At 38.1% G+C, this 20,857-nt stretch overlaps 1 protein-coding gene across 1 annotated transcript in view; it reads right to left on the bottom strand.

The window, feature by feature from the left end:
- LY75 (lymphocyte antigen 75) overlaps positions 1-20,857 on the bottom strand; it is a 46,208-nt gene that overhangs the window by 12,528 nt on the left and 12,823 nt on the right. The window contains exons 11-25 of the mRNA XM_063400669.1: positions 20,483-20,655; positions 20,093-20,289; positions 18,611-18,753; positions 13,021-13,102; positions 12,376-12,447; positions 10,866-10,989; positions 10,032-10,067; positions 9,583-9,758; positions 8,932-8,996; positions 8,016-8,092; positions 6,776-6,912; positions 5,673-5,778; positions 3,703-3,863; positions 3,198-3,327; positions 564-790 (exon numbers count right to left, since the gene is read on the bottom strand). Of these exons, the coding sequence (XP_063256739.1) occupies positions 564-790; positions 3,198-3,327; positions 3,703-3,863; positions 5,673-5,778; positions 6,776-6,912; positions 8,016-8,092; positions 8,932-8,996; positions 9,583-9,758; positions 10,032-10,067; positions 10,866-10,989; positions 12,376-12,447; positions 13,021-13,102; positions 18,611-18,753; positions 20,093-20,289; positions 20,483-20,655 (1,906 nt within the window). The remainder of the gene's footprint in view (positions 1-563; positions 791-3,197; positions 3,328-3,702; positions 3,864-5,672; positions 5,779-6,775; positions 6,913-8,015; positions 8,093-8,931; positions 8,997-9,582; positions 9,759-10,031; positions 10,068-10,865; positions 10,990-12,375; positions 12,448-13,020; positions 13,103-18,610; positions 18,754-20,092; positions 20,290-20,482; positions 20,656-20,857) is intronic.

The following is a 20,857-nucleotide window of genomic DNA, read 5'->3' as shown; positions in this document are numbered from 1 at the left end:
TACCAAAAAAACCCCATAGGTTGAAAGAAAAACCCACTAACCTGTCTCAGAGATGCCTCCCTCAAACTCAAAACATGGGCACAAATAACAGAATCTAAGTTAAACTTCAGAAATTTATCTCCACAAGTATTCAATGATTCATTTTGAATTTTATTTGCCACATCTAGTTTCTCCCTTCCATAACAGATTTTTGGGTCATCTTTCTGGAGCGGTACTGTAAACAGTGGTGATGATACTAAATGGCAACACTCATTACTCATTTGTTAACAAAAGAGATGACTCAGTAACCTATGTTGGTGCCACCCTAAAATATATCTTCATCATCAGTCTCTTAAAAGAATTTTATCATCATCATCAATTCATCCAGTGGTGTTCAAGAATATGTAACTTGGAGAACTGAAGGTTTAAAACATTTATCTTGAGGCACCTCCAGGTGGTTATCCCTAAATAAAAAGAATTAGCTCAAAAAGTAATTTGTCATTGCATTTCTTTAACTCAGGTTTTGTTTCACACAACTGTAAAAATTACCTTAAGCCACGGTCTGAGGAAAAAACAAAACTTACATCTCTGCTGAAGAGTCCAGTCCAGAGTGGGTAATTATGAAGAGCGGCCTGAACAGCAAGAAAAGCCTGCTGGAACTGATCTGTGATGCTCACCAGCTGCATCTTGTTATTTATGCATGCAGCCATTGCATCATTCCAGGACAAATTCTTCAGAATTAACATGTATTGAACATTTTGATAGCTCAATGTTTCATTAATGACTTGCTCTGTCTGGTTATCAGCAGTTCCTGTACACAAGAAAAAAATCCAGTCATTAGTTAAAATCAGCAAAATCCAGTAGTTAAATACTGTAATATATTTTAAACTCCCAGTGTCTCTGTAACAAGCAGAAAAGCCTGTTTGACTACACTTGAGAAAAAAAATCTTAGATAGTAGATTATGCTGATAATTATAGTTAGAAGCAAACATCTTTGATATCTTAGACAGAAAAACATACATTAAAAACTTTTTTTCAGCCAATGTATTATTAAATATCTTTTTCTCAACTTAGGTTCACATCTTTTTATATGTTATTTTTAACTAACTGCTAGATAATTTATTAAATTTATAACACATTCTATAACTTTAATTGCACACAAACGCAAGAGAGCAACTGCTCTCTGCTGTAATACAGCAACAGCTAAACTTGACTCATTCATCTCTGTGGATTTATGCTTACGCAAATCTAATGGGCCACAGAACCTGTCTCTGCACATCTTGGTCCAGCACAGTCCCAGAACTGCTCACTGCCATCCATGAACACAGTGAGAACTGTTTTCACTCCACTTAATGAATCGCAGAAAATCCAGCTTGCTTAGAGAGGGATATAATTCACTATTTATGCCCTGAGCACAGAGTGTTATCGCAGTTACCAGCACCACACCTCAAGGCACACAGCTCAGTGATGCATGGCTACTGCAGTTAATAGAAAATGCAAATACTCCTGTGGGTGGCAAGGTTAAGCATATAAATGGTAACCTCAAAAGCTTTATACAAAACCAAAAATAAATTCATTCTGCAAAATGCAGAACCCTCTTGATATTTAAAATATTTGAAGTAGAAAAAGGCTTGCAAGGGGTGAGGGGAGGCATCACTCTATAAATAACAGTATATAAATGGCTGATTGATAGGCTGAAAGGGCTATTTTCCAAAACACAAGATGACAGAAACACAATATTAATTTGATATTTACAGCTTTCAATAGATCAGAAAACTGACAAGGCTCAAACAGATTGTTTCAAGCGGTTTCTGTCTGCTGCCAAATGCTTTCACTTAGTAAACAGCTACAAAAGAGAACCATGGAACCCAGGGTGCCATCACACATCAAAGGGTACCAAATTGGAAACAAGGCACTAAGTAAAATGTTCATTTCTGAAAAGATAATTGCTGATGATTACCATCTCAAGAAATTCTGCAAATCACAATCATGCCAAGATTTTCATTGAAGATGAATCATCTTTTTCACTGATGATAAAGCCCTAGACAACTTGGACTCTCTCACAACTGACCCTACAACCTGCTGAGGTCCCTCCCAACCCAAAATATTCTTAGATCCCTAACACAGTCAAGACCAGATCATAGAAGGACACATTCTCTGTCAGTTCAAAAACCTTTCTCCTTACACCCTCTACAGCTATGGCAAAGAAACGTTGAGTATTTAGTCACTCCAGACTAATAAGAGATTGATATAAACAGATACACTGTCAACCTCCAATTCATAAGTCTCCTTTTCACATTTTTATGACATCTCTTCCATCCAGACTTCTAATCTTAACACTGAAAATTTCTGGAGTATTTGGCACTGAGTAAAGAAGATTTGGTATGTTAAATGGAGGTGGAGGGGTGGGAGGTGGAAATCTCTGCCTGTTTGAGAATGAAGAAGGTGGGCATAGGCTTGGGTTTTGCACACCTAGGTTTCTTTGTGTTTGATTTTTTTTTTAGAAGATGGCATGTTCATCACTTAAAAGGATTATTTATATAAAGGAACCTACTCAGAAGTGGGTATGCTGAACATTAGCCCATAGCAGTAATTAAATGCACATAATAACTATATATGTTTGATCTTATTCCAGTAATTGGTATTGGCCAACCCACATGGGTACATCTGAATATTATTTTTAGTTCAGATTAAAAAATCCCCCTCACACCAACTCTCAAGTTTGCTCTGGGGAGAGACCAACTTCAACATTAAGAGTCTATGATACTTTATATTCTCATAGAACTAAGAGACAGAGGATGTATTTAAGGAGGATATAAATATTATGAGATTCCTTCCTAGGGCTTCTCAATTCCACAGTTCTGAAAAGGAAAAAGGAGTCACTTGTTCAATCTCTCAGTGTACATGACCTCTATACCCACAGAACATTAAAGACCCATCTGCTAAAGTATAATTCCACTGAAACCACACCTGAAAGTCTCTCAGGAAAACAGGTTCTCCCTTAACTGGGCTATGAAAAACAATAGGGAAAATTCTGAATGACTGACAAAACAGGCCCCAGATTCTCCTCTACACTCTGCTTTTCTAAAATTCACCTGCTTAGTCTCTACAAGAAACTTGCTCTTCAACTGAAATCATTTACATGCATTAAAGTCTCCTGGCACATGCACCTTAAGTTTAAACTCTGGCTGAAATTTATTTTGACACTTCAGACTTACCCACAGACCGCTGGCATATACCCAAGAAGTGCCTGTCAGCACAAGCAGTGAAATTCCATGTTCCAACATATTGAGATTTGGGATCATTGAGGATTACACCACACTGATTGTTAAATTCTTCATCAAAAAGCTGAGAAACAGAAATATCCTTATCAGTCTCAAATAAGGTATAAATATATTTGTGTAGAGGTGAAGTAATATGAGTCTAGGAGAACCTCAGCTGTCTGAACTTGTTTAAGAAGTTTCAAAGGAGTGGTGCAATACAGCTCACCTGTTTTACAAACACTACCAGGTGCCTGGACTAAGAAAATTTTCCAAAGCAAAATACACTTCAGAAGTTGTCATCCAAGTAAAGGTAAATAGAATCCCAGTACTGTCAGCCACTCTGCTGGCCAATTAAAATTACTAACTGGGCAATTTGGTCTGCTACATGGGGGGGTTTTTTGACACAACATTCCAAATTTCATTACTCAATAGGCAAGAGAAGTTGAAAGTCAGAACTTACATCCAGTGGAATTTTCCTTAATCTTCCTGTCAGGAGTGGGTGAAAGTTACTGTACAACAGTCTACTCTCATCTATCCATTTGTTTTCCCTTGTACTGAACAGGAACTGCAAACCAATCCAAATATCTTTTGGCAGGCCAGGAAGCAAGGATGTTATGTAATCTGTTGGACAGAATAGTAAATGTACATGTTGTGGTTAAGAAAACAGCAGTTAACATCTGAAAGAATACTTTCCATAAGGAAGACAATGCAATCCCAGTTTGTGTCAATTTAATTTTTCCAGCCCTTCATGACTGCAAAATGCTTATCATCCCTTCCTTTCATATCATCTGAAAGGAGCAGGCTATTTGTCCTTCAGATTCTGAGCTGAGGAGAAGGTAAGGGATTTAAGCTGTTCCTTTGCCCACTAATTTGGAGTTTTTTACTTACACACAAATCTAAGAAGCTACTTTTCCACAAGCCTGCAAGATCTTCTACTGTCTGCTACCCTTTCTGAATTGATGGAGGAAGTCTTAACTCCCATCTTTCTCTTTTACACAACATAAATCAGAACATTTTCTGGATTCTGGCAGAATTTGTCCACCCCACCATCAGAGAAAGCAGGACAGGTCAAAGGAAGTCAGATTTAGCTGAAAAAAAAATTCAGCCACCAAAGGCATTCATTAAACTTGACTAGCTTAGGAAGATAAATTGAAACTATGTAATTAGCTTCTGCTGACATGTTTCAGCCATTGGTCACATGCCAGACTAGCCACAGCCTATTTTCTGAACGAGACAAAGCCATTGTAGATTTGCAAGTCAGGGCCAGCCCCTAATATCACCGGGAGGAGCAGAGGCAGCCCACAGAAAGAAGTGCATTTTAAGAGGACTGTGTCTTCTTTCCGTACAGGTAGTCTCCACTACACAGAGAAAAGAAAAACAACCAAGACACAATAACAAACACTTCCAAATGCACCAAATCACAAAAGGGATTCTGCTACACAGCATTTCAGAATGGCTGTGCTTTTCCAACCTTAAATGCATACATAAACATGCAGGCCTCAGACATGCATATTCCTGTATATAACCCTATCCCTCCCCAATAACAGCAGTAAAAAAAAAAATTACCATTAAGCTGCTGCCTGCAGGTACACTCTTGACTCCTCTAGTCTATTTACCATATTTTGTTTGGCAAGAGGTTATTTGCTTATAAAGAAAATAAGCACTGTGGGCACTGTGGAATTCAACTGAGTTACTTCAGATACTCCCTCAGAGAACTCTTAATTATCCACAAGAATATAATTGCAAATTCAGCCATATCATTCAGCAGTTTATTGCTGAAGATTACTTGCAGCCAATGCAAACCAATCTCTTCCTCACTGCATTTCTCTCATTGACCTTAGCTGATTTAGGTGAAACAGTTCTGTTTTCCAGTCCCCCTGCTTTCCATCCTCTCATCAGTGTTCTGAAGAGCTCACAGGGGGTCAGTTTGGACACTGCCACATTGAGCTGCTTGGCACATGCAGAAACAAAGAGTCCTGTGCTCCAGCTGGCATTGTGTTGCTACCTCATTGACACACACAGCTGAGCTTCTCTTGGAAGCAACTTCTACAGTGGTTTTTCACAGTGCAAAGTCTACACTCTCAGCTATGTTTTAGCTTGCAAAGTCAAACAATTTTTCATTCAGTGATGACCCTCTTATGCTCAACTCTCAGTGCAAGGTTTTGCAACTATTTTATTTTTGTAACAGCTTAAGATCATACAGAGAAGCTGCTCTTCAAATTGGTTCGAATGTCTCCTAATTGCATTTCCATGTTATGTTTCCAGTGACGCAAACAACAGACAACACTTTTTTAACCCGTCCTGGATTTTTAGAATGCTTCTAGTATGCCTGTGGATAACCAAGTGATTTATGCTCTAGTTCTTAAGCAGAACTATTCTGAATCTGGAAGAGAAGCTGAATAATAAAGTGCTGTCAGCTCACCACCATACCTTGGTCAGCTTGATCTGAGATAGATGGAAGAGAGCCTCCAAAAGTTACACACTTCTCATTAGCTGCATTAAATGTTAAATGTTCGGGTTTCATCTGTAGAAAACACTGCAAAATAAATATAGTGAAAATTACTTTCATCATACCATTCTGCCTAAGACATAAATCAATATGTAAAGGTTCTTAAACCAACCCTAAAAACTCACTTCTCATTTCCTGCAATAACATATAACTATTTTTTGCAGAAAGCAAGGGACCCAATACGAGTTGTAAGCATTTATTCAGTTCAGCAGAGTAGCTAAATATAAAATCATCCCCCTGACTAACTCCTTGGCCATAGTCAGTAAATCTTATTTGCTACATCAGAATCATGTACTGTTTTAGGAATGAGAACTCACACATGAACACCTTTAGTCAGATAGTGCTGGTCAGAAACTTATAATAAGCTACCTTTGGGGAAAAACTACATGGGAATTCCAAGGTCCATTCTGCAATGGCATGAAGTAAGTTTGCAAACCTTGGCACAACGTAATGTGCAGATTTGATGCACATGTACAGAATAATGGTGGAGCAAACAACAGGAATGAGTCTAACTAAGACTTTAGATGACTGCCTTAAAATGTAGTACTGAAACAATAATACTATGGCTTCTGACTTGTTGGTTAATTCTTAGAAGCTGTTCACTAATTCTTAAGTAAGTTTAGTCATTAAGGCAACTCAGGAAACAGCGTCTGCCAACTTGCTGCCTGCCTATGATTACTCCAGAAGAGAAACAACATGCTTCTGCCACAGAAACCTCAGCCTCTCCCTTTCTAATCCTTGTCTTCATTCAAAGCAGAGGCCCAAGAACCAATGTTCTTGGACCTAAATGTGTGGTGATGGCAAAGAAAACCTGAAAATGAATGCTTTGAATTTAAGAAACCATCAAACCTGAATAAGGGACAAAAGTGGAGGCGATTATTTTAATCACTACACTTAGTTTCCAAAAGCCCATTTCTAGTCTATTCCTGAACAGAGGGGCTACCTCCTCCTTTCTTTTAGGAAGGCATTCCAGCTTGCTGGACTATGAAGATAGGCAAGGATGATGGATCTGCTATTGCTGTACCTTGTTCCGGAAATGATGCCAGCCTTTAGGGCAGCCTCCTCTCACTGGGCGGTAACTGGGATCATGTTTCTCTAGTAAGGAGGCATTATTTTTTTCACAGATGAAGGGCAGTTTCACATTACAGTTAACTGGGTAGTCTGCAGAAACAGAAGTTTTAAAAACCAGTTATGGCAATGCCTATCACACTGCATTTGCTATCCATACTCTATGACATGCCAAAGACCAATCTGAAGGGAAATCCTTTTTGGTGCAACCACAATGAACTACTGTGCAATTGAAAGCATTAAAAATAGCAGTAGAGTAAAAGGCAAGCATAAATCATTTGTACCAGACAGCAGTACAATAGCCCTTAAGGTCCAGAGTGTAACTCTTACTTCCAATATTAACACTTCGTATAGGTGAGAGAGAGAAACTTGAAAACAGAAAATTATTGAAAAAAGATTTTGTATATGAGGACAAACCTTGTATTCTGGCAAAGAGGGTATGCCTAAATGTCAAAAAACCCCTAAAAGGAATCCTTTAACACCTACATGGAGAGCATCTGACCTGTACTGCTTTACATGACTCCTGAAATCATAGATGGGCTGACTTCCTAGTCTAGAGCAATTTTTGGCTAACAGAGATGAAAACAGTTCAGCAGCAAACTGAATAATGGGGAAAACATGCTTGAAATGGAAATGGTTAAAGACAGGAGGAGCTTCTTGTTCTCTGGAGGTTCTACATTTTCCTCAACATAAAAGTGTTGAAAAAAGGAGGTAATAAGCTTCAAGTACCACCAGGTGGCTTTTTCATTACTTTGTCTGTCTCTTACAATATGACTCCAATAGTTAATGGAATTTGTGCCTGCAGATATGCACACAGTTGCAAGTATAGTCAACCTAACTAACAGCTCTCAGACAAACCCAAGAGCTCAGAATATGTAGCATAAACACAAAAAGCCACCAAAACCAGAGTTCACTTAATTTCTGCTGCAAAAAGATTGACAATCTATCATAAAAATTGGTCATTTGAATTCAGGTTTGCCTCTGGTCATTAAGAAATATTACCATGGCTTCTACCATTAGGAAGTAATAAATGATTCAACACTCAATCAGATTATCATGAAGAAGCCATTCACTCCTAATTTGGTATCGATTTGCATTTAATAGAAGAGTTTGAGTAGAACAGTAATTACTACTTTTTTTCTTTTCAAATCAACACAACAATAGCAGAGCAGGTGAAAAAATAAAAACAGCCTTACCTCTATACCAGTTCTTTCTGGAAATATACCAACAATCTCTCAGTAATCTATCATGGAAGCGTGGAAATAACTGTAAACTGGATATAAATATTTCAGAGTTAATCTCCAATCCAATGTGACCTTCATAGAGAAATTCTGATAGCAACAGTGTCTGCGCGAACAAAAATTTGGGCTATTAACTGTTTCTAGATGCCCTACACAAACTAGGCTAGGAAGAAATACGTGGTAGGTTCAGCAGTTATGCACTGAGCCCAAATTAACTGTGTTGAGATGTTCAGAATGAGGTTATTTATCACCACACTGCAATCACAGCACATTGTCAGGACAAGTGAAGGGAACAGGAAATAGCCCTGCTTTTCTTTTCACAATACTGCATTGATACAGTATTTTGGAAAGTGAAGGACTTTCCTTGTAAGAAGCCAGTGAATCTTCTCTGCAGCCAAGAAGGGAATGATGCAAGATTTGCTGTGAGTCATCCTAACTCTACAAGGCTATACTAAAAGCCCTCCAAGACTTTGGCATTACCTAACTAGAAGAGTGATGTCTTAAACTAATTTCCCATTCCCTATTCCTGAGTATTTCTAAATCCTCAGAGTCAATAGACCAGGCACTTTTTTTTGTCAGTTCTCCAAATGTTAACAGGACATAGAAGATGGCCCAAAACCTCCATAAAAGCATTTCAAAGATCAAGGGAATCCATTAGCTACTAGCATCACACATTTCAAGGATCCACACATTAAGACTAAGATGCCTAAGCTTAACAGCCCAAAATCTAGAGGCTCTGATAACACACACAAGAAATGGATTACTAACTCAGTTACAATAAAATTACTGTGAATTAACTACTTTAGTTAACAATTCCTAAAAAACACAAAATCAAGCTCACAATAAAGCATCTCATAATTATTATACATACGGTGAATGATAGCTGTAGCCATAATCAATAAACTTCAGCCACCATTTCTGTTCACTGTTTGATAACTGTGGAAGTAAAAAACAAAACCCAGTATTTTACAACCCACATAGAAAGAGCTCCTGACTCTACCAAAGATAGAGCAATGTGACAAAATTAGTCACAGACACACTGAAACTTGGTATGTTTTTCTCAAATGCCTTGCAAGAACATATATTCATGCCATGAACAACACAAACCCCTTTCAATACAGCCTATCAGACCATCAGGCATTTCTAATTAAATCCTCTCACCAGGTGAAAAACTGTATGTTGTCCTGTGCACAAAATTAAGAATCAGCACAATTGTTAATGAAATATTTGCAAACAATGGGATGCTTGCATGGTGGTCCTGCTATGACACTTTTTCACCAGAGAGTTTTGCTTTTTTAAAATATTGATAAACCTATTCTTAGATTTAAAAATTCTTTTACCAAACTGCCATTAAAATAATTCTCTTTTATCCCACCTTTTCCTTTTAAGTACAATTGAAAACCATTGAGGCCAACAGGAAAAAGAAAGAAATTAAGATGAACATTTTCTTATATTGGAAAACTTGGCAAGTAAATTTCCCTGCAATGAAAATTAACTGTGAAAACAGATTACACCCCCTTACCTTTTCTATTTGAGTTAGTATTGTCCTGAGTTTTGGGTAAGACTCTATGGAAGCTAAATCACTATCATTTTTTTGACAGTAGAACATAGCTTCCTGGTAGCTCAGGTTTTTATCTGGTACAAACCACAGCTCTGCTCCATCAACAACAAGCGGGGCTCCATGAATTCCAATTTCATCTACACAGAAGAAATACCACGAGTAAGAAATTAATTCTGAAAAACAAATCTTATTTTTAATGTACTAAGAAATCTCCATCTGATACTGGGAAGAGTCAATGCTCTGCATTTTGAACTCTCTCAAAATCAAGTTGTATCAAATTCTATCAGTCAATCTTTTCTGGAATGAAACAGGAATTGCAGTAGCAAAAAAATGTAACAAAACTAATAAAATATATTGAATATAAACAACCCTACACACACAGTGGAAAAATACAAAACAAGTCCAATTACCTGGTATATACCACTCTGGTGTCTTTGGCGTGCTACCTGTCCAGAGGAAAAAGGAAAAGTCACTGAATTCACCTTCTAACAGGACTGTGGCCACCAATAAGAAAGTGATGGTTAACACTCATATTTTTCAGTATTCATGATGATAAAAAAGGAGAATAAAATCATACACAGGTTTAATATTAATATTAGCATTAAAATAAGCTGATATAAAATTAATGGGAGTACTGCATACCTCCATCTTACACATCTGTGGTTCTTTCATTGCTCAAGCATCAAAGTAGTATTTCTATCAGTATCTCACCCCAACAAGAAAGTTTCATCCCAAGACACCTTTTAATCAAGAACCCAAATGTAAAAGTCTACTGGATTACTGCATACTGCATGAAAAAACCTGGATCTGTGCAGACATGCCATGCTAGTCTTTTGTATACCCACTCCTCTGTTTCACTACAATGAGGAGCTAGAATACCAGTTTTACCAGAAGAAGGCTAGTTCACCTAAGGTTGAATCAAACTGTACACCCAAAATACTTGTGGTGATTTAGTTAAAAATATCACTAAAAGATTAAGTCAAGTCCACAAATGCTGCAAATGGCTTACAACACAGCACAAGAAACCACTTCTTACTTCATGGGACTAGAAAGAATACAGCAGCAGTGATACTGCATCCTCCTCAGGGTCAATTTCTGATCTAAGTGTACATCTGTTTGTATGTGATTTTTCCTCAGAGAGGAAACAACAAAATATTGTTTGTAAAGTTTCTATTATAGGGCAATAATTACAACTCATTGTATTAAACTCTTTATATGAATAGATGGATGTAACTGCAGTTTACCTTTTGTTATCTGGCAGACCCATTCAAGCTTAGCTTCACAATCAAAAGGCCTGAAGTAAAATTCCAGGTCTCTGCCTTCATGGAAATAAAATTTCCAAAATGATCTCCGTGAAAACTGTGAGGTCTGCATACAAGTAGAAACAGAGAACTGAGTTAGGACAGCACAGGCCTTTGAAATGTAAAATGAAACTGTATTAAAAAGGTCCTTTGGCAAAGTCAGTGCATTTTACTGTGTTGTTAGTCACAATTTATTTTACAAATAGAAGAGCAGATACAGCCATAACTTCAACTATGACTCTCCATGGTAGCTAATGCTGTGAAGCAATTACGTAAAGGGCTTAAGGTCAGTCTACATACAAATGTCTTAACAGTCTTTTCTAGAAATGTTTCTCAGGGTTTTTGTAGTGCCCAGTTTCTCATTGATGCTTATTATTAAATTATCTATTGCAACTGGTTGCCCTGAAATGATTCTTACTTCTTCTGAATAGAAGAAACCATCTGAACTGGCATAAAAACAATCACTCATATTGAAGATTATTTCTTACAATCAAGCTTGAAGAACTGACTTCACTCTAGCTTGTCTCTCCAGTAAGGAGAATTATCCTTTATTGAAATAACATGTCTATAACTAGCAGGGAGGAAAGTTACTATGTTCACAGCATTCCACTCAAAGTGCTCTCCTTTGTCTAAAATTTTAGGGACTCAGTGCTGACCAGATTCTCAGTCTGGGATCATGAGCACAGGAGAAGCGAATGAGGGAAATGGCTGTGAACAGAAGGAAAGGGACGCAATTATCCTTTCCCCCAGTAAATCCTAAAAGCAGAGGTGGTTCTATTAAGGTTAAAAGGGATGGTAGGTACTGCAAAAAGTCAGATGATACTTCAGAAAAATCAAAGGCTATTTTAAAACTCATGCCATCAAGACTAAATTAAGGATTGAAGAGCTTAATCAGGAATCAAGCTGAAGTCTGACATTTGAAATTAGAAACCAACAGAGCACATACAGTCTGTTTCACAAGTAAACAAGGAAATACACACAATAAATACAAACACATGCTCTGCCCTGGCTACTGCACTCACCTTCTTCAGGTTTCAAACTTTTTCTTATTCTGCAGTTAAGAAAAGCTAATACAAATTTTTTAAAGTTACTGGTAGGGCTCTCTGTGCTTTTTGGACTCCATGACACATCCCTAAGAATTATATGTAATATACAAGAGATCCACAGTATGCATTATGCAATACAGAATAGCATTGTTACTAAAATATTTTGTAGTTAAAAAGATTCAAAAGAAGTCCTATGAAAAGTTATCATTAGCACAGCATTTGGCTCATAAAAAAGTACTTGATTAACGGAAAGTTTGTAATAGGTGTAGATTGATAAAGGGACTACTACAGCTTTTTCACTGCACTAAGAAAACATCTAAACCTAAATTCAATATACAACTGGAATAAGTATGTTTTCCAAGTGCTTCCATGTAAAAGCACACATTATTAAAACCCTTGAAACTAACCTTTAATGCAGCACAGTCTCTTGTATCATACTCATCTTCCAGATAGTCGAGTGGCATAACAACACTGGTTACCTACAGGATGATGGACAGGGCAAAAGAATCAGCATTTGACACTTTGCTGTGGCAATCCTAAGAGATGACATTTCAAACCTGGGGTCCCATTATGTTTATTACCATTAAAATATGTGTTGAATGGCAGTTACTTCTTCAGTTTTGAGTCACCATGTCTGTTTTTTGGGGGGAGGGGGAAGAACTCACAATTTCAGACAAATAAAAGAATTACAGTGAGGAAGATATTTTTGGAAAAGTCTGACATAACAAGGAAATGAGATGATAAACCTTCCCTTCTGTTGTGGCATGAAGATACCTTGTTCTCTCCACCAGCTCCAAGAGCTGTTTACTACTATATTTCTGTGAAATTATTTTAATATAATGGAGATGGAAATCAGGTTAACCTTGTTAAAGGTATGTTTTTAATTGGAAATCTGCTTGGATGGCAGCTCTTGAGTGCACAATCTTCTTCTGAATTATTAATCTGTTGAAAGAGCTGACTTTTTTTAATTAAAATATTTATCAATTTATTTCAATTCAGTCCTAGTTGAAACAAATTTGTATGTGACATTTTCTGGTTAGAAGTTAACTTACAGGTTTGTTATCACTCCACTGCCAGGTTCCCAAAGAATCTGGACTCCTCTTATTCATTCCAATCCAGACCCATCTGTCATTGCTGGAAATAAACAAGATACAATCTTATGCCAAGCATATGGTTCAGCTCATTTAAGAGCAAGACTGACCTATGGCATGGCATTATTTAGGACCAAGCAGCAAAACCAAGTTGTAGCAGCTCAAAGATAAAATAGACACAAGTGCTAGGACCTCTTCTAGTTTTCTGTACAGAAGAAAACTAACTAAATCAGATACTTCCTTTGTGGGCTGCATTACCACTTCATCAGCTGTCACTTGCTATAATGGTCTCTTTTCTATACCTTTCTTCATGAATCACACACAGTGTTTATACAGTTTGGTTCCCTTTCTCTTGACCACATTTGGCTGTCTCTCAAATACCACCAGCTCAAACACACTCTTCCTCAAACCACACAAAAGCTTCTACTCAAAGAACTGGCATATTTCCCTTAATTTTTTAAGTGGTACAAACACACTAAACATGGGCACCTATTTCAATTACGCACCCTCATAAATGAGGCATAGACATAAATCAGCACATAACACCACTGACTTCAATGGTTGCATGAACAAATGGCAGTAGAAATTTTTGTCCAGTCAGAACTGGGTTTTTTCCTAGATTTTACTTCCTCATTTTTCAAAGATAGCAGACACTTGAATCTAAAATTTCAGTTATGTTGTAAGATACAAAATTACCTGAAAAAGCCCAAGTTTACAATGTAAACACTCAAATCTGCAGTAAGAACCTTTACCATACTCTTTTGCTCATGAATCTAAAGATGCTATAACAAAGTTAAAGGTGCTAGTCCAACTGCAAAATCAGTTTTGTACTGCAAATTCTCAAAGATTCAATTCTGTGCAGGGTACTGAAGTTTATGATAACTCACTCCAATCCACTACCCTGCCCAAGAAAGTCAGTAGACACTTCCCTGAATGACAGTATCAGCTGGAAGCAGCAGAGGGGAGAAGGACCGGGAGTTTTCTGTGAAATCACACACTACATGAAACCCTACTGTGAAAGAGCTCTGGAAAAGGCACTCTCATCAAGGTGGTCTGACAGCAACAGTAAAGCATTGATGCCACGATACAGGGCTCCTGTAGAACAGTATCCCATGGAGAACTACCCCATCAGGATGCACCAAATACAGAGAAGGGACACAGAACATTTGAGGAAATCAAGAGTTTAGGCTATTAACAATGATTAAGGATTTTCTAGTCTAGTCTTCCCTTCTAGACAGGGAGAAGACACAGTTATTCTTTATAATATTTTAGGAGACTAAACCTGCAAGAAGAGGAGCGATTTGAGCAAAAAGAACATCACGTCCGAGGGAATGACGACCCAAAAATAAATTTAAGCTCAAAACAGGACGGAGACTTCTGACCAGCAGAGGTCAGAGTTTGTAAAAGGCTGCCCCAGAAGGTAGTGCTGACAAACTCAGTGATTTGAAGCCAGAACTTTGAAAATTTATGAAAATTACTTTATTACCTGGAGGGATAGACTCAGAATTGGGCTTTGCCACTAGCCTTCCACATGTACCACCACAAAGATTCTGAACAGCCTGAAAATACTCATGGTGCAGCACCAAGAAACAGCTGAACCCAGGGCATGTGAGCTAACTACACGAAATCTAAGAACTTTCCTTGGCAAAGTTTCCTTTAGGAAGAAAAGTATCAGCCATCAACAAATCTAATTTTTTAAAATTTTGTTCTCAACTCCAGCAATAGTTTTCTGACATTGGTGAGGTAGTGTAATCACTCTAGTGTGATTTTATCATACTGATCAATCTGTTGTGTCTTCAATGACACAACTAAGGAGCCTTTAAATGCCCCATACTACTGCAGAGACAAAACTTCGAGCCAAACATTCACAGCTGTCAAGCAGCTAAGTGACCTTTGGCTATTTGCCTTTAGGACTTTATTTTTCTGTGGCCGTTCTTCAAATTCAGAAGCAGACACCCCTTGCTAATTGTCACCTACAGACTTTTAGTGCAGTTTAAGCAGCTGATCATCCCACAGGAATATCAACTAAAAAGAAAATTTGAGACAGTCATTTTGAAAAGATTTGCAGTAATTACCTGAGGTTCTAGAGCAATTTTCAAACTCTTTCAATTTGTATTTGGCTATTAAACAACAGATAAATTAAAAACAAGAAGTGTGCCAGGTCAAGAATTTCTGCAGCTTATCTCCCAATTTACAATTACTAGCCTGCAAATAGAACAATGTTTCCAGCTGACTGGGCGCTTACACATTAATGTACTTCTTTTGCTTCTTTTGGAACTGTTCAGACATGACCACAAGTAATTTAGTAACTGCTACACTACACTTGACAGTACTTTTAGGCTCCAATAAAGCCTTCTGATAACCCTCTGAAATTATACTGTCATCTCATCACAGGAAAGAATTCCACCAACTATTTAAGACAAAGATGAGTTAAGACTCTCTATTGCAATTAAGCTTGCAGCAAGGGATTTGCTTGTGCTTCAAGTATTAGTCTCCTCATTGCAAAGCATTTAAAATTCATCCTATGGACTGATATCAAAGTGGATTTATCAGTGACAGGGTATTCTTTGAGCTCCACTCCTGGAACTGTCTCTAAAAATCTAAAGTATCCTGAGTTTTCAACTACAACATACATGCAATTTGTGCTTTACAATGGACTCCACACTGATTGACACTGGAAGACCCCAAATCTCTAGAAACCCCTGCAGAATACTGGTGGTTTTTCTTTTACACAGAGCTAACATTCATAAAAGTCAAAGTACTACAGGAGTGAATAAATACAGTTCAGGCACTATAAAACTGTAATTTTTCAGATCATATTCTAACTCCCAAAATAGAAAATTATTTTCTTTGTCCTTTATGACCGCTCCAACACAAGATTAAGAGCCTAAGTGAAGTTTTTGGGGCTTGTAGGTCAAGGTACGAGAATTAAGGTATACATCTGGGCCAAGTCCTTAGTGGTGCAATTCAAGGCACTGTTTAATCTTAGGCCGTGCTGGCCTAAAGTTCTGCATGAAGCCCATCTGGCCACCCTGTTCTCCCTGCTGTAACAGGCTACTCTAGCTACATCACATCCTGCTAATTACCTGCTCTTGAGTGGAAGAAAAGAGAAGCTGAATTAATGCAATTACATCAACTTGTATCTCAGCTTTATTACTGTTTTGGCCATTTTGCTAAGGAGATTTTTTTCTTTCAAACTCAAGTGTTTGTGAGGCTTTCTAGATTCAAAACAATTACAGCAGCAGAGCTGTTCATATAAAAGGCAACCTAGGTATCTTTCAAGTAAGGCTTCCCTGCAGAAATGTTACTTCTGACCAGTCTAAGCTATTTCTCCTCCCGTGCCCAGCACTGCTGCCAGCTATAAGGTGCAGAATGCTCAGAAATGCACTCTGAAAAGAATGGAAGTAACTGAACTGGATCTGTTCTGTCTGTATCATGTCTCCTAAAGCCAAAAGAGGTTATCTCCTATTTCTTCCAGACAGGGAAAGGCTGGCAGGCAAATTTTATTTTCCTTTCCAATGGCAATAGCCTGACTTGGCTGGAGCAATTCTGGCTCTTATTTGACTCTAAGGTGGAATCTGAGTAAAGAACAGAATGGACTAGGCAAGCTGCCCTTTTCCTGGTGAACCAAAATGACTCTTGCTAACATTTAAAAACAAACAATTCTCAATGAGTCACCAGAGAGCAGTGCAAGGGAAAAAACCCGAAACCAAGAGTGTCAAGGTGTGGCTCCTTCCCCAAGCTGAAATGAATGCATTGAATGAATGCTTTAGGCTGGAGTTTGCACTGAATAAATACAGAGAATATGAACAAACTGCATGCCAGCACACTCCAGCAGCTAATCATATCTAATATCACCTTAGCACGATTTCTCCCAGTTAGCTAAAGTATTTGTTCTTGTGAAGTAATTCACATGGTTTCCTATCTCAAATGAACTTGATGTTTAGATTAACTACCCTTGACATTTGACCTCCAAAATATTTTATGTAATCAACACCTCTGAGTAATTTAAAAGCATAACTATCTTCAACAATTCATCATGTTATCTAAACAAACATTATTTAAAATACCTCAGGCAATGTCAACTACATAGTATTTCAGTTCAGAATATTCTGAAGTGCTGCAAAAGGGGTTAGCCTAGATGAAAATACGTTTCAGTCGTGTTTGATATGAGCAGTTACTGCAACACTGACTACAGAATCAATTTCTATCAGGCTCAATAACTGCCCCTCATTTTAAATTCTGCTGGAATAATATTGAAGTACTGGGACTTATCTTTCAGACTAAGTTCAAAATTTCTGAACTATGGGAAATGCAGGAGTGCTGTCTGTCACTGACATCTTGGAAATACATAAGTCTCCACCTTTAAACTCCTAACAGAAAATATAAATAATACCTGAGACAGTCTGCAAGCTGAAAAGCAGTTCCAAGTACTCGTAGGAAAATAAAATGTTACTTCTGTATTCACATTTCATAGTAGATTAGGTGCACTAAAATGAAATTCGTAATTGCAAAACCATCTAAAATGATCTAGAAATGATTTGTGCACTGATTTTTATTGTGGGACATCAGCCAGTTTAGCAAAGGAATCACAAGTGGCTTTTTCACAAGCTAAACTATCTATATATAGAGCATACAAGTTTGGTCTTGTCTCTTATTAGCATAAACACTGAGTAATTTTCATGACTTGTGCACTTCTAAAAAAAGTTCACTGCTTTCTCAAGAAGGCATCTCTTCAGTCATCAGGTTTAAAAATTTAATCACAGTGCTGTGTGCTGGCAGCTTCTGCAATAATCCTGATTTAGTTTGTTGTTGAAAAAATTAACATCACATAACTGGCAGCATTTGAGTTTAAGCAGGCAAAAGTTCTGAAAAAACAGACTGTCAATCAAAAAACCCATATTACACAAGGATCTGACATCACACCAATGTCTAATAAAGCTTTGCAGTGACAGTTCATTTGATTAAAAATAAAGCTTTAAACTCATAAATTATTTAGCATTTAATCTGTTGATACCAGAACACTCAGCACACCCATCTAATGCCCATATAGTGTTAGTGCAGCTATGCCAAATAGGATCTGTGCCAACCAGATTGCTGGACACTACATTATTCACATTTTCAAAAGTTAGCACCCAGTTTAGTCAGCAAGCATTTCATGAATAGAAATGAGACATATCTGAAAAACTGAAATAATAATTCATCTCTAAAGAATGTACCAGTGAAGAATAGGTACATTTATTACCATCTAGCTGTGCCAAAACTCAACACAGAGAAGGAAAAATGTATTATAACAACAGACTTAGATTTGCTTTGAGCATCTTCCATTACATAAATTTCTCTTCCTGTGCTGCCTCTAGCAATGTGAAATATTTGCCCAAGCTGTACTCCTTTGACATTTTCCAGCAAGGCAGTTCAAAAGCCACATCTAGCTGTTCTGTGGGAAACACAACTGTCACACACTATCTCATATTTGCCATTTGGGGTCAGCAGCAGCAGCATTTGCAATCAGCTGCAGAATTAAAATTTTAGAACATGGCTAGTTTGTTACCTGATCATTTTTCTCAGGATAGAATGAAGTGCCTTGATTTCTTCTGAGTTGCTAAAACTAGGCAGATGGCCTCCGAGGGCTTCACAGAACCTTTCTGCCTCTTCCCAGGTCCTGGTTCGCAGCACTCTTTCACTGTGGAAGAACTTCACAACAGCCAAATGTCAGTGGAAAATGACACATGAGGCAGTATTTTTAAAACACCCCTGTTCTACTAAAATATGGCCACCTGAGATTTAAAACTGGTATTTCCAGAGGGAAAGAACTTGACTTTTTAACTTTTTTTCTTTCAGTTTGTTTGACAACAGCCAGACTCTGAAGCTTAGCTGACAAAATTTGTTTCAAACACAACATATTCCACATGACAGACTTTCTCTGTTTTTCTTTACCAGAAAGATTTTAGAAACCACCAGCCAGCTCATTCCATAACTGCAAGTCAAGTTGTTAGTTTTAAGAGATGTTGTTCCTTTAAACTTATGGTGAACTACAAAGCCTAATGTTCACTGAAACTGAGCTCACTTAGGTGCTGAGCATGAAGGAAGTTCTTTGGCACACCCTTGGCTACCTGTATGCATCTGAGGTGCAAGTTTGGCTTACACACCTCAGCTAGCACATCCACTTGATCCCCTTGGTTTCAGTCCAGGACAATTCCCATCAGCTGGATCTCTCTGCACAGACATGCTGCCTTTGATCAACAGCAGTTTGGAGAATCTGCCAGGGCCAGCTGTCGTGTCCATCAGCTACAGGACAGCTCTGCTGCACAGTAGCACAGACCTTCCCCTCTGCATGCCTGCCCACACCCTTGTTATTCAGGCTGGGTTTCCCCACTTTGCTACATGAGCTGTTTACAAGAAACAGCTCACTGCAGACACTGAGTCCAAAAATAATGAATAAATAATCCTATGAACAGCCTCAGTTTTAACTTGATTTAATTTTTAACAGGAGGGGAAAAACCTGCATTTCTAAATACAAATTTGTTTAAGCCATTCCAGCTAAACAGCACAGCCGCCTGCTTCCACTATTCACTTCAAAACAGTAAAATACAATTGAGGCTGAATGTTGTTATAAATCCATATTCAAACCAGAGAAAATCATACCTCTCCTATCTATACTCTTAGAGTAGAGAAGGGAAAAGGGCAAGGGAAGGTGATGCAAAGCCCTTCTTCCCTGTCCAGGTGTCTGCTCATGCCCAAGGGCAGCAGAGAGGACACAGGCACAGCACCAGGCTCCCGAGGCAGCAGCACAGGGCCAGTGCTGCCCCACCCAGCTGCCCACAGAAAGAGGCACAGTGCACTTCCAGGAATACAGAGGATGGTGCAGGACAGTATCTGCAGGCAGCCAATCTGAATCGACACCAATCCCTTCTCCTGGTGAGGAGCACCTTTACAATGCCCTCCAGAGCCACTCTGCCCACAAAATGGCTGATCACTCACTTCCTCCAAGGCAGTAATGAGCAATTAACATCAAACAGGAATAACATTTTACCTTGTAGCAGGCGAGGCCGGATCCATTGTGCCACCCTGGGGGACAGGGATCAGTTGGCTTTGGGAGTACTTCTGGCTCCTTGGGCTTCCCAATATATTTTTTGCAGATAGAAAATGCTTTAGTGGTTTTACAGTCCTTAGTTTCCCACTTTCCAAGAGAATATCCACTGGACATGGCAACACATCCTCCTGAAAACTCTAAAATTAAAGCAAGCAAAACCACATTTAAAACCATTGGCTGGTTTAAAAAAACCAAAACAACCTGACATAATTGCAAATTATTACTTTATTGCATGCTTGGAGTTCTGTAGCATGGTACTCCAATTCTTGCTTAATGTAAAAGGACAGTATTTTTATGCATTTTTATGTGTTTTTTATTTTTTAAATTTACCTGGTTGCATGGAATTCCAGTTAGTGTATGTCACAGCTTCAGGTGTTTCCCCATTCACTGTACCCCAGGAATATATTCCTGACTGGCTAATATCCTGCAAACCGGTCCAGAAGTACTTCTCTTCAACTTTGGTGTGTTTTCTAATTAGACTGTTAATAAATTCTTGTTCAAATCTGAAAATTCACAGATTAATCGGAGTCAATATTTGAAAGATACCAAACAGCTGAGACAATTTAAAACCCAGGGATATTACATGAGTCAGTTCAAGTCATCCAGGCAGTCCCATACTCAACATGGGGTCAGCAGGCTGGGAATTCTCATACTTTCAAGAAGGTTTCCCATTGTAGGTTTACCATTGTCACACTGTGGAAAACA

Source organism: Prinia subflava, chromosome 6 (genome assembly GCF_021018805.1).
Source record: "Prinia subflava isolate CZ2003 ecotype Zambia chromosome 6, Cam_Psub_1.2, whole genome shotgun sequence".
Classification (NCBI taxonomy): domain Eukaryota; kingdom Metazoa; phylum Chordata; class Aves; order Passeriformes; family Cisticolidae; genus Prinia; species Prinia subflava.
Note: the sequence above shows the minus strand (reverse complement) of the source record. Positions and strands in the feature narration are given on the sequence as shown.